The 12,500-nt window shown below is 42.6% G+C and overlaps 1 protein-coding gene across 5 annotated transcripts in view; it reads right to left on the reverse strand.

Annotated features, from left to right (window-relative positions):
- LOC121698669 (low-density lipoprotein receptor-related protein 1B-like) overlaps window positions 1-12,500 on the reverse strand; it is a 253,521-nt gene that overhangs the window by 152,661 nt on the left and 88,360 nt on the right. For all 5 annotated transcript variants that reach the window (XM_042080972.1, XM_042080973.1, XM_042080970.1 and 2 more), the window contains 2 exons: window positions 9,843-10,043; window positions 5,955-6,200 (listed from right to left, as the gene is read on the reverse strand). In XM_042080972.1, the coding sequence (XP_041936906.1) occupies window positions 5,955-6,200; window positions 9,843-10,043 (447 nt within the window). The remainder of the gene's footprint in view (window positions 1-5,954; window positions 6,201-9,842; window positions 10,044-12,500) is intronic.

Below are 12,500 nucleotides of genomic sequence, written 5' to 3' on the forward strand. Positions count from 1 at the left end.
CATTACAAACACTTTTTTCATAATATGACATTTTGGATACATCATGTACACACTGTTGCTCAAAACCAAAAGCTCGTCTGTCTTAGGCTTTATATATTTCTATACAAGAGTGAAAGTTACGGTATAAAGAGAAGTTGAAATACACAGTAAAAATGCAAGCAATATTGAAACCAAAAATAGTGATTTTTCCCCAAATAATTTGCTGTTGTGAATACAGTATACAGTACAGCAGAATACATTGACCACCAGATGTACATGGAGTTTTGAAAACACTGACTTTGCCTACTGTAAGACGGAAATGACTGACTACTATCAAATTGCTTTGGTTTTTCCAAAGACAAGTGTTTGTGTGTGTGTGTGTGTGTGTGTGGGGGGGGGGGGGGTTGTCTAAAACACATTTTGCAAAACACCACACATAATTTTCTACCTAACACACAAAAATCTAACAGGAAGTAACTTGATTTCAACCCATCAAAATGCCACACTAAATCACCAGTGCTTCACTCTTTCTCTTCACATGTGCAAACACTATTTAATTTACTGAACACCATCCAATCATTGCCTTAGTATAGGTCTATGAATAGATATACTCTCTATATAGGTATGGACCCTTTCAATCTGCTCCTAGAGGATTTCCGGTTGAAATATTCAGAACCAATGCAGATACTTTGAAAATTACAGTAATCAGACTTTAGCTTACAGTAATGTTCTACAAAAAGTGCCTTAGGAAAAATGCCTTAGGAACGCTTACTGTAGAATTGTTTGTTTCTGCAGTTGAAAGGGTTTATAGCAGGGGCGTCGCTAACTATTTAAAACATTTGGGGCTAGAGCCCAGAAGTTAGAGACCTTTTTGTCCGGGGGTTCGGGGGTTTCTCCCCTGAGAGATTTTGAAAATCGGGCTGATGAACATGCAATTTGAACCTACTTTGAGAATGAAAAGGAAGGCCAATTGTAATGACTCATGTCACGGCATTCTGAATATTTTGATGTTTAAAGACCGTGTAAGGAGAACGTCTCTTCTGCCAAAGTGCACCACATACAACACCCAAAATTTGACATTAAAATAGCCTGTAGAATAAACATCGTCATGCACCTCTGTCAAGTGCACAGGTGTGAGCGTTCGTCTCAGGATAAACATTTGGACGTCATCCCCTTCAATTAATGGGCTATGGGTGCCTTGAAAGCAATGCATTTGGGTTGTGTAGGCTATCACAAACTTTTTCCCAAAAGAAAAAGTTCCATTCTGTCAAAATCAAGCCCAACATGCATTGCTTGGAAGCCCCCTCAAACGGTCAGGTTTAACATATTTACTGCGCATGTGATTCAATAGTAAATCACGATATATGGAAACTGAGCTGATCGAAATGTCCTCCTGGGTTGCGGGAGATGATGACACACTGTGAGTTTCCACTTCTTGTCCCTGTTCTGCCCTTTTTTTTCTCTAAAGAAACTTCTAATATCCATTTGTCTTTCTGTACGCTTATTTCGCTAAGGCTAGTTAGTAGAAGCACGAAACAGCAATGCGTAATAGCGTAGAGGAGAATTGAAATTGTAACATTTTGCAACAAATGATTCTAAACCTGCCCAGATCACGTCATCACGTCAGATTTTCTTGCGCTGCTGTTAATGCACACAATGGACACAATCAAAGTCTCTTCTACGGGGCTATTCATTTCATTCACGATTAGAGTTTTTGTTGTTGTTGTTGTTGACGGCCCATAGATCCGGGGCTATCCCCAGAGGATCCGGGGCTATAGCCCCGAATGCCCAGGTCTAACGACGCCACTGGTTTATAGGCCTATGAATACATACTGTACACAACCATCCCCCCCCACCCCCCAACACACACACACACACGCACACACACACACACACACACACACACACACACACACACACTTGTCTTTGGAAAAAAATAAAATCAGTGTTTTCAAAACTCCATGTACATCTGGTGGTCACTGTATTCTTCTTTGCTTTTTTCTTGTTTGCTGTAAAATACTGTATTCACAACAGCAAATTATTTGGGAAAAATCACTATTTTTGGTTTCAATATTGCTTGCATTTTTACTGTGTATTTCAACTTCTCTTTGTTGATACCGTAACTTTCACTCTTGTATGGAAATACATATAGAAAGCCTAAGACAGAAGAGCTTTAGGTTTTGAGCAACAGTGTGTACATGACCAAAATGTCATATTATGACAAAAGTGTTTGTAATGTGAGGCGAATGTTTGCTTTAAAGATGTGTTTTTGACATTTTGAATGTTGTGTGTCATTTTGCTGGAGATTTGAGGCATTTTGCATTTTGTGTGAGCAATTGTGGGTTTTGTGTGTGGAGTTTTGAAAAATAGACACAGAGTTTTGAAAACGTGTGTAAACAATTGTAAAAAACTGTATTAACTGTAAACACAGTAAAGCCAACTTTTTGTAGAACTTTACTGTAAGCTAAAGTCCGATTACTGTAATTTTCAAAGTATCTGCATTGGTTCTGAATATTTCAACCGGAAATCCTCTAGGAGCAGATTGAAAGGGTCCATACCTATATAGAGAGTATATCTATACTACTGTAAGGCAGTGATTCTTAAACTAGGGGTCGCGACCCCAAATGTGGTCACCAAAAACTTCCGTGGGGTCGCCAATTATTTTCTGTATTCAGTCTGAAATTATTATTATTATAATATTGGCCTTTTTCTTATTTACATGCAGTTAAGAGAAGAGAGAGAAATGTTTTCGTCTTTCAACGAGATCTGGTTCAGCCTATGGGCTACGGGTCCGCTGATAGAAACAATGTAACTATCTGCTCCCACTATGCAAACTCAACTTGTTCCCGCTATTTTAAGTAAAACAAAACAAAAGACATAGGTAGCCTATTAGCCAAAATGGACAGGTGGCTGCTTAAAAATTTTAACAAAAGCTCGGAAGTGCCATCTAGCAGTGCGTCTACTCCTCCGTGATCCTCAGATGGGACAAGTCTACAGGCCGGTGAGAATAAAAAAGAACAAACGGCGCGTCGGCTTTATCAGAATTTCTGAAATATGCATTCACTTGCCAAGTTAAAGATGACCTCGACCACCCACAATGTGTGATTTGCGGCGATGTTCTGGCGAATGAGAGCTTAAAACCTATCAAAATGAAACGACATCTCAAAATACAGATGTCGGCTCAGCACCATGGAGGGAAACCTCCGTGTCACCGTATTTAGCATTCCTCCTAGAATTAACTTGCTATGTTCACGGAAGCATGCCCACCCTTCCCATTGAAATTGTTAAAGATAGTAAACCAGAAAAGGGAAATAAAAAAATACTGTTATTGTTATCGCCATAAATATAATTAATGTAACGTTGTAGGCCTAATGCTGCATGTGTATGTGTGTGTGCGTGCTTGTGTGTGCGCGCGCATGCTATACGCACATAGCGCTCTGATCTGATATGGCGGCAGCGTACACATGTTTAATCGTGATTGTTTGTTCGTGATGTTGTTTATATGGAGTAAATAAAACAAATGACTTTGCTTTCTAGTTTTTGCTTGATTTAATTGTTAACGTTTGAGGGGGGTATTTGAGTAAGGACTTAGAATGGGTTTGGGGAAAGTGGGTCGCCAGACCTCGCCATACTTTTTTGTGGGGTCGCCAGACAAAAAGTTTAAGAACCACTGCTGTAAGGCAATGATTGGATGGTGTTCAGTAAAGTAATGAGTGTTTACACATGTGAAGAGAGAGAGTGAAGCACTGGTGATTTAGTGTGGCATTTTGATGGGTTGTGTTTGAAAAACGCAATCAAGTTACTTCCTGTTAGATTTGTGTGTGTTAGGTAGAAAATTGTGTGTGGTGTTTTGCAAAATGTGTTTTAGTAAATTGAAAACTGAGTCAAACACTGAGAATTAGTGTATGGTTTTGCAGATTTGGTGTGGGGTTATGATGTTTGGAAGACATGTTTAGAAAATTGTGTGACAAGCAAAGATTTAGTGTGTAAGCAGTTGAAAAAAACTGTATCGTAAAAACTTGTCTTATTGGTTTTGCTAGCTGTCATTCATATCAGACCTCCGTGCTAATTTTTAAGGAGCTTTATTCCATTTATAAACTATTTGCTAAATGTATTTGCTCGCAACACAAAACAGATTGTCTGCCTACTACCATATGGTTATTATTTTAATTGTGATAGCCTTATAATTATTAACATAGGCCTAGGTAGGCTACTCATTGTTTGCTTATTTTATTGATAGACGTTTGATGAATAGCCTAGGGCCTACTGTAGTTGATAAGGGAGTGGAAGGACAAGTTTCCGAAGGTATTTTCAACTATAATTAAGGTATATCATACTATGTGCATATTTGCGAGATATTTGCAGTGGCAAGCGCTTTATTAATGACGTTGCATGCCGAGACAAGGAAGCACTCACACGTGGGTGCATACGTAAATTTGCATTCAGTTGGTCTACCACGCCTACTCGAGTAGGATCCTGCTGTTTTACAGAAATAGCCATGATTCCCATTCCAAAAAGCACAGCTTTACTTCATTGTTAGTCTATATCAAAAGCAGTTGTTCGCTTTGTGTGAATGACGCTATTTTCCGCGTCTTTTTTATTCCAACCGTGGGCACTTTGGAGCAGAAACGAGAATGCGCACACATCCTGAATTACTTACACCTGGCTTGACATAGTCGCTCCTACTCATCCTGGAATGGCATTAGTGAAACGAGTTGAGCTAGGATGACCAGACAACGCTATGTCAAACCTCGCTTTATCACTTATCTTGGATGTCTTAATTCTGCCTTTGTGAAATACCCCTCTGCATGCTTCTAAATCATATTGATTGTGTGCAAAGCCACAAAGCCATCTATCTACTGCATCATTCAGTGAAATGACAACACAAAACACAAACACATGCACACAGACTGTACACAAATACACCTACACACATACACACACACACACACACACACAGTCGGCCTCTGGCACACCCTTAGGCTATATCACCTCCACCTGACTCTGACATCAGTAGGGAGTCTCTCCTTCCTGCCTTTCAAAGCCACACACACACACACACACACACACACACACACACACACACACACACACACACACACACACACACACACACATACACACAGACACAAAGGACAAGCTAATTGTTCTTTCCTTGCCTTTAATGGTTCAGATCTAATACCAGATAGCCCACAAACGTGAAGCTCAGAGCTGAATGCTGTAGACTGCTTGTTCTAAATATCTAAACCTATGCATGGTCCAGTAAATGTCTAAATATCTAAACCATGTACATGGTCTGGTAAATGTCATTCTCAGGGCATGTAAGGCATCTTTTGAATGAGCCAAACATTTATGGTCTCATCTTCAAGAGCTTTGGAAATAGATGGAGATGACCATCACTGTGTTCCAATTTGCATACTTCTGTACTTACAATACCTAATATGAGTGTCCTCACTTGCAGAGTGTCCTCACTTGCATTCACTTGTGTACTCATTTTAGGTACTGTAAGTACAGAAATATGCAAATTGGAACCCAGCCCATGAGTATGTTTTTCAAAAGCTATTTATAGCCCAATTAAAAAAATAACAAGCATAGGGAAACATTTTAGTGACCATGACCATTTCATGACAATTTAGTTGAAAACCATAGGAGCATGCACTGAACTGTGTGCATGTAAACTGCTTAAATATTTGCCCCCCAGAGAAATAGAGAAATGTCATGGCTTCAATCACAGCCCAAAGGCATTCATGAATTTGTAAACGCTATTTTATTCCATTTTATATTAATTTTGGAAAGTAAACAAAGCTATAAAACAAATATTTTTTTCTCCTCGGATTTCCTATCTTATTTTCCTGGTATAGTGAAGAACATAATGAGAGCTCTGATTTACACACACACACACACACACACATACAGTACACACTCTCACACACACCACACACACACACACACACAGACACACACACACAGTGTACCTGTGCTGTGGCACTCCTCGCCGTCAGGGTCCAGTCTCCAGCCGGGGTAGCAGGAGCACTTGACCGTGGTCTTGTACTGCTCGCACACCTGGCTGCATTTCAGGTGCTTGGTGCAGTAGTCCACCGCCTCGCAGCTGCGGTTGTCGGAGCCCAGATGGAGGCCCGAGGGGCAGGAGCACACCACCCCTCGGCCCGGGGCGACGGAGCACTGGTGACTACAACCCCCGTTCCTCACCGAGCATTCATCTACAGCAGACAGGGTGAGGGAGAGAGAGAGAGAGAGAGAGAAAAAAAAGATAGAGAAAGAAAGAGAAAAAGAGAAGAGAAGCAATATGGGAGAGAAATAAGGAGGAAAAAGGGGGCATGGGAGAGAGAGAAGAAAAAAGATACAGAGAGAGGGTGGTAGGGTAAAGAAAGAAAGAAAGAAAGAAAGAAAGAGGAAATATTTTTTACTGCAGCTCAAGGCTCGTTCCATGGGCATAATAGCAGCACACCGTGATTGATAATGGCTGGGTGAGTGTGGAGGGAGTGGAGCATGGAGGACTCAGCAGGAGAGGAATGGCTGTGTGGCGATCGATAGGGACTGGTTGGCCCAGCTCTCACAAACCAACCCTGAGCCTTCGGCTCCGCAGAGGCCTGGGGACCTGGAGGGCCTGGGGGGGGGGGGGTGAAGGTGGGGAACGAGGGTGTGGAGGGATGGGGGGGGGTGAAGGTGACTGGAGGAGGGAGCGGGCATTAAACTGTGTGCATGTAGACGGTTTACATACAAGCCGAGTCACGACTTCAATCACAGCCCAGTGCCATTTATAAATGGGGTGAAAACAGTTTGCACGCTAGACAATGGTCAGAGCACTAAAACAAATCTCTCCATAGATGTCTCTTATTATTTGCCGTGAGACCCAGATGGCTCTGGACCTTATTTGGTCCCAACAAGTCAAGATGGGAGGCAAACTGTTGAAAATGACTGTAGCCAGCCATTTGCTTCACGATTAAGACATTCCCCCCGCTCCCTTAACAAGCTGGAATTGAGTTTTCTCCACAGAATGTTCCGGCTCCATATTGAGTTTCTGCTGTAAAGAACCTTTCCGACGTCGGAGGCTCGATGGGATATAGCTTTGCGCAACCCTGTCGAGCTAATCAACTTCTTGAAATGTTGGGACAGAGGGAGAGTTGAAATAATTGGCTTTAAACTCTCTTAGCTCTATCTCTAGCTCTAAAGCTCTCTTGTCTTTATCACTCTTTTAAACTCTCACTCTTCCAAAAAGAGAAAGACTCTCTTTTGGATGTGCCACAGTGACTCATTGAGGATCATATCAAACCTCCTACAATTCATACCATTTATACCATCCCCACAGATGATCTAACAGTGGTTTGCCACTCGCAGGTTAAATTCTGGTTCCATACAGAGTCAACAAAGAAAGGCTCTGCTAGCAATATCATATTTTAGTGCTAACTTTCTGTATGAATGAAGTACAAACATACATATTCATTCACTGATTAACTAATTGATTATTTTCTTTCTTTCTGTCTTTCGTTCTAACATTCTCTCTGTCATTTAGGATCTAGTTATCTACCCAAAGTTAGATTCTAATTTCACAGAAAAATACATATTTTTGTGTAATTCTAAGCATTGTAGGTCACAGGTCAACTCATCCATATGTATAAATATAAAAAGTATAAAAACAACCTGCAAAGATTTTATTTTGCAGCTTCTATTCAAGACAGTTTGGTATCCTGAAGTCATTGAGTTTATTTTCTATAAAGGTTCACTGCAATTCATAGGTTCCATACCCTAAATTATGTTGAATTTCATGATGAACACAATACACAAAGGCCAAGGGTCAGAATGCCAAACTGCACTCCCTCATTCTCACAACCGGTAAAGTTAAGCTTGCTGCACTTAGTTATACTGTCAGCCACGGATAGTTTGACTGTGCCTACATTGTGACACTCCTGTTAGTAAACTGGAAAGAGCAAAAAATAGGAACATAATGGTCACCTTAATCCCATGAACACACAGATAACTCTTACACCAACCTTATTTTGCCTTTTATTCATGTTTGTTTAAAGATTTAGTAAGTATAAGCCCTTTTTGCTCCCCATTTTGATGCAGCTCCATAGGTTTCCATTATATCCAAACGGTAATATTTCCCCTAAAAGGGGGTGTGTACGTGCAGCACATAGAAAGTTCCCGGATATGCCGGTTGTACGTATGCTCCTAACAAAATAAGGAGCATCTCCACACTTTACCGTAATTCATGTCCAGCTGTATCGGTGGGCTCTCCAGGGACTAGGGTCAGCATGCGGGGACTGGACAGGAGTGTTTCATTTTCTCCACTCCCTCACGAGCATCATTTCTGCCAAACTGACCAGATTGCTAAACTTCAGCACTTGCTCCTGTCTCAGTCTGAGAGGAACAAAGCTGGGCTTCTACACTGACCACAGAGATGTGGACGCTCCCTAAACTCCCATCTATCCTCATGTCCTCCCTATAATCCCACCTAAGAATTAATATGCTGCTTCCATCTGCTTCACAGTCCCTGGAACTTTGCCAACAGGGGGAGAAAAAAAAACGACAAATCCCAAGGATGGAAGAGGGAAGCAGGCTGTCAGGACTCAGGAGTGGAGGGGCTTACGTTATCATCAGTCATAAACACCGCTGAGGATTCTTTGGATTGCATGGCCTACGTAGAGATATGCGGATCACAAAAGCCGAGTTCCTCCGCTGCCATCGTGATCACACACTGCTGATACAAAGACAGCCCTCGGGTAAAGCAATAGAGTCCATGTTGAGAGATATCAGGCACACTATCTGGAAAACCATTTTGATGACATTGCCATGAGCCAGGCATCCAGTGGCAGATTCGAAACGTGTCCAACATAGTACCCACGAGTGGAGGGCAGCGTGTTGGCAGACGGGTGGCATTTTGGCAAGGAGAGGAATGGGCACACTACTCAGCTACTTTAACGTTGTATACAGTGCACTGCTTCATGACTACCCTATAAGGCATGTGTTGTTCACAATTAAAGCATGCATCATGAATGTGCTTCTATGTTTCTAAATAGTATGTGTGCCTATGTTTGTTTGTGTGTGTCTGTGTGTATCTGTATTTGCTTGTATGTGTGTGTGTGTGTATGTATGTATGACCCTACTGTATGTGTGTGAGTGTGTGTGTGTGTGTGTGTGTGTGTATGACCCTGTGTGTATATGTGTGTATGTATGAGTGAGTGAGTGAGTGAGTGAGTGAGTGTGAGTGTGTGTGTGTGTGTGTGTGTGTGTGTGTGTGTGTGTGTGTGTGTGTGTGTGTGTGTTGTGTGTGTGTGTGTGTCTGTGTGTATCTGTATATGTGCTTGTATGTGTGTGTGTGTGTATGTATGTATGACCCTACTGTATGTGTGTGAGTGCGTGTGTGTGTGTGTGTGTGACCCTGTGTGTATATGTGTGTATGTATGAGTGAGTGAGTGAGTGTGTGTGTGTGTGTGTGTGTGTGTGTGTGTGTATGACCTTGTGTGTATATGTGTGTATGTATGAGTGAGTGAGTGTGTGTGTGTGTGTGTGTGTGTATGTATGACCCTACTGTATGTGTGTGAGTGTGTGTGTGTGTGTGTGTGTGTGTGTGTATGACCCTATGTGTATATGTGTGTATGTATGAGTGAGTGAGCGAGTGAGTGAGTGAGTGAGTGAGTGAGTGAGTGAGTGAGTGAGTGAGTGTGTGTGTGTGTGTGTGTGTGTGTGTGTATGTGTGTGTGTATGACCCTGTGTGTATATGTGTGTATGTATGAGTGAGTGTGTGTGTGTGTGTGTGTGTGTGTGTGTGTGTGTGCTTGTGTGTGTGTGTGTGTGTGTGTGTGTGTGTGTGTGTGCTTGTGTGTGTTCTTCTGCCTCACCACAGAAGGGCCCCTCGTCCGAGTGGTCGGCACAGTCTCTGCGGCCGTTGCAGATGCGTTCCGGGAGCAGGCAGACCGACGTGTCGTTGGCACAGGGGTGGCGCGGGGGTTTGCACGCTGGCACCTCGCAGGCCTCCTCGTCCGAGTGGTCCTCACAGTCATGGTCGCCATCACACACCCAGCTGCGGCTGATACACTTCCCTAAAAGAGAAGAAGCGAGAGAGAGCGAGAAAGCAAGAGAGCGAGCGAGAGAAAGAGAGACGAGGGGAAAGGGAGGAGAGGGAGAGGTGAGGACACTAAGATTTCTGGGAAAATGTTCTCACACACAAAGCCTTAGGGCTTCTTGTGTTTTGGTTCTGCTTGTTTTTGTATGGTCTTTGTCTGTGCTGGACAACGTTCATTCGTGCAACCATTTGCAGCCCACTCGCATCTGTTCTGGTCGAGATTATCTGTGGAGATAATTTTTCTCATAGACAGGACTATGAAGAGATTGAAATTTCCTGTAACATATTACAAGCATTCTTAAGTTGCCTCCGCTGATGTAGCTTGTCTAATGAACGAAACAAATGAGGATGAAACGGATCAGTGGGTCCATCCTGTACTTCAGGAAAAGTGGACATAGCTACACTGATATTATCACATTTAGAAAATAGCACATTACTTGGCCTGAAGACATTTTTTTATGCAGCAAAAGAATAAATCCAAAACTTGTGGTGTATGCTTGAGACCAGACTGAAGGAATGAAATGATGCAGATAGATAGATAGATAGATAGATAGACCTAAGGTACTGCATATCTACACTGAGGCAACATTTCAGTAAAGGAGTTGGGGGGAGAAAAAAACACTTGAACCGACCCAGCTATTGGTGTGGCAACCTACTTTCCCTTTAATCTCTTATCGACAGGGAGGATAAGAAAGAGAAGTCTCTTTGCGTACTGTTCAATAGGCCCTAATTAAAAGACATATTTCAAAAGACAGTGCTTTTATCGGCCAGGGTTGTAAGCAGGGAGAGGCCAGGGCTGTGTGCAGAATGCTGAACAGGCTTTGCAGGTAAACATGACAAAGCAACCTCACAAGGCCTCGGCTCTGAAAAGCTTATTGTAACTCAAAGAGATGCAGAATGAAAACACTCAGTCACAGAAAGAAGGTTGTGACTGAAGGGTTTGCACTATTGAACATGAGAGGGGGCACTGTGGTGACAGAAACAGAGTGTGGAGGAAAAAGACAGACGGAAAGACATTAGTCTTGAACCAATAGAGACACACACACACACACACACACACACACACACACACACACACACACACACACACACACACAGACACATACACGCACACACACAAACACACACAAACTCAGACAAACAAAGCCAGTCAGAGCCAAGCATCTAGTCAGCACTTGCATATTCCCTGGTTATAGACAATGTAATGAGAATGCGGACTACCGGTAGTAGTGTGTGGAAGCTACAAACACCAATGAAGCTATGCCTGTCCTACACATTTATATCCAGTCCTACCTAACATTCCTAACTTTCACATCCCTCCTTCAGTCCTCTTCTATGGCCTGCCAGAATGCATTTGGGTCAGATGCCATTAATGTGCTGATGTTTCCCACCAACATTTAGTTAGCATTTCCCTGCAGCTTTCCCCAAATTGATACGTTATATACAGTGCATTTGGCAACATGAGACTAGACAGACAGAAAAACACTCACACACACACACACACACACATGGGAAGCCCTCAGGGAGCAAAGACAGTTTTACTGAAGGGCAATCACTTGAGCCCTAATGTAATATTAATGAAGGGTGAGAAACACTGTTTGCCATGGGCACAAACATGCAGTGTCACCATCACTTTTTAATAGATGGATGTGCCACTACCATAAACATAGAGTATAAACTACATGTGCATACACGTAAAGACAAGTTTGAATAATAACTAAGTATAAAGCTTTTCATCAAATGAGCACTAATGCTGTAATTCCAAGTTGAAACTAAAAATAATAATAATAATAATAATAAAAAAAGCATCTCTATTTAACGGCTCCCCATGAGGTCATCATCATGACGTTCACATCATAAGCTACTGACGCGGCCTCAACTGCAGCGCTTTTAGGCAGGCAGGAAGAGCAGAGTGGAGGATCGGGGATCACTTTGGTCTTTGGTCTTGTCATCAGTGAGAGATGGCGTGTGAGCGTGTGTCATCAGTAAGAGATGTGTGTATGTGAGAGTGTGTGTCGTCGTCGTCAGCGGCGGCGGGCCCCTGCATAATGCGCTCCACATGCCTCTGGTTGGGGGTAATTGCCTGCAATCACTTATCTCCCCCCCGTCTGACTTGACACCATGCTAAATAAATCTGTGGGCTTAGCATAATGTGGGGGACGTGGCATTCGCTCCGCGGCCGTCTTTTCATCATCTGCAGATGTGCTGCCCTGATCAGAGAATCTGCTGCTGGATGAGAGGGGTCAGGAGAGGGTTGACTTAGCCTGTCTGCTCATCCAGGGCAACTTGGCTGCCTTCCATATTGTTTTTCTCCATGTTCCATGCGTTCATATTCTTTTATCTTCCATTGATGTTAAGCAACAATGGCATTTGAAAACAAAACAGAAGATTTGTCAGACGCCATTTTCATTTGATGTCTTCGTAAAACCAAAAC

This window comes from Alosa sapidissima, chromosome 23 (assembly GCF_018492685.1).
Source record: "Alosa sapidissima isolate fAloSap1 chromosome 23, fAloSap1.pri, whole genome shotgun sequence".
NCBI lineage: Eukaryota > Metazoa > Chordata > Actinopteri > Clupeiformes > Clupeidae > Alosa > Alosa sapidissima.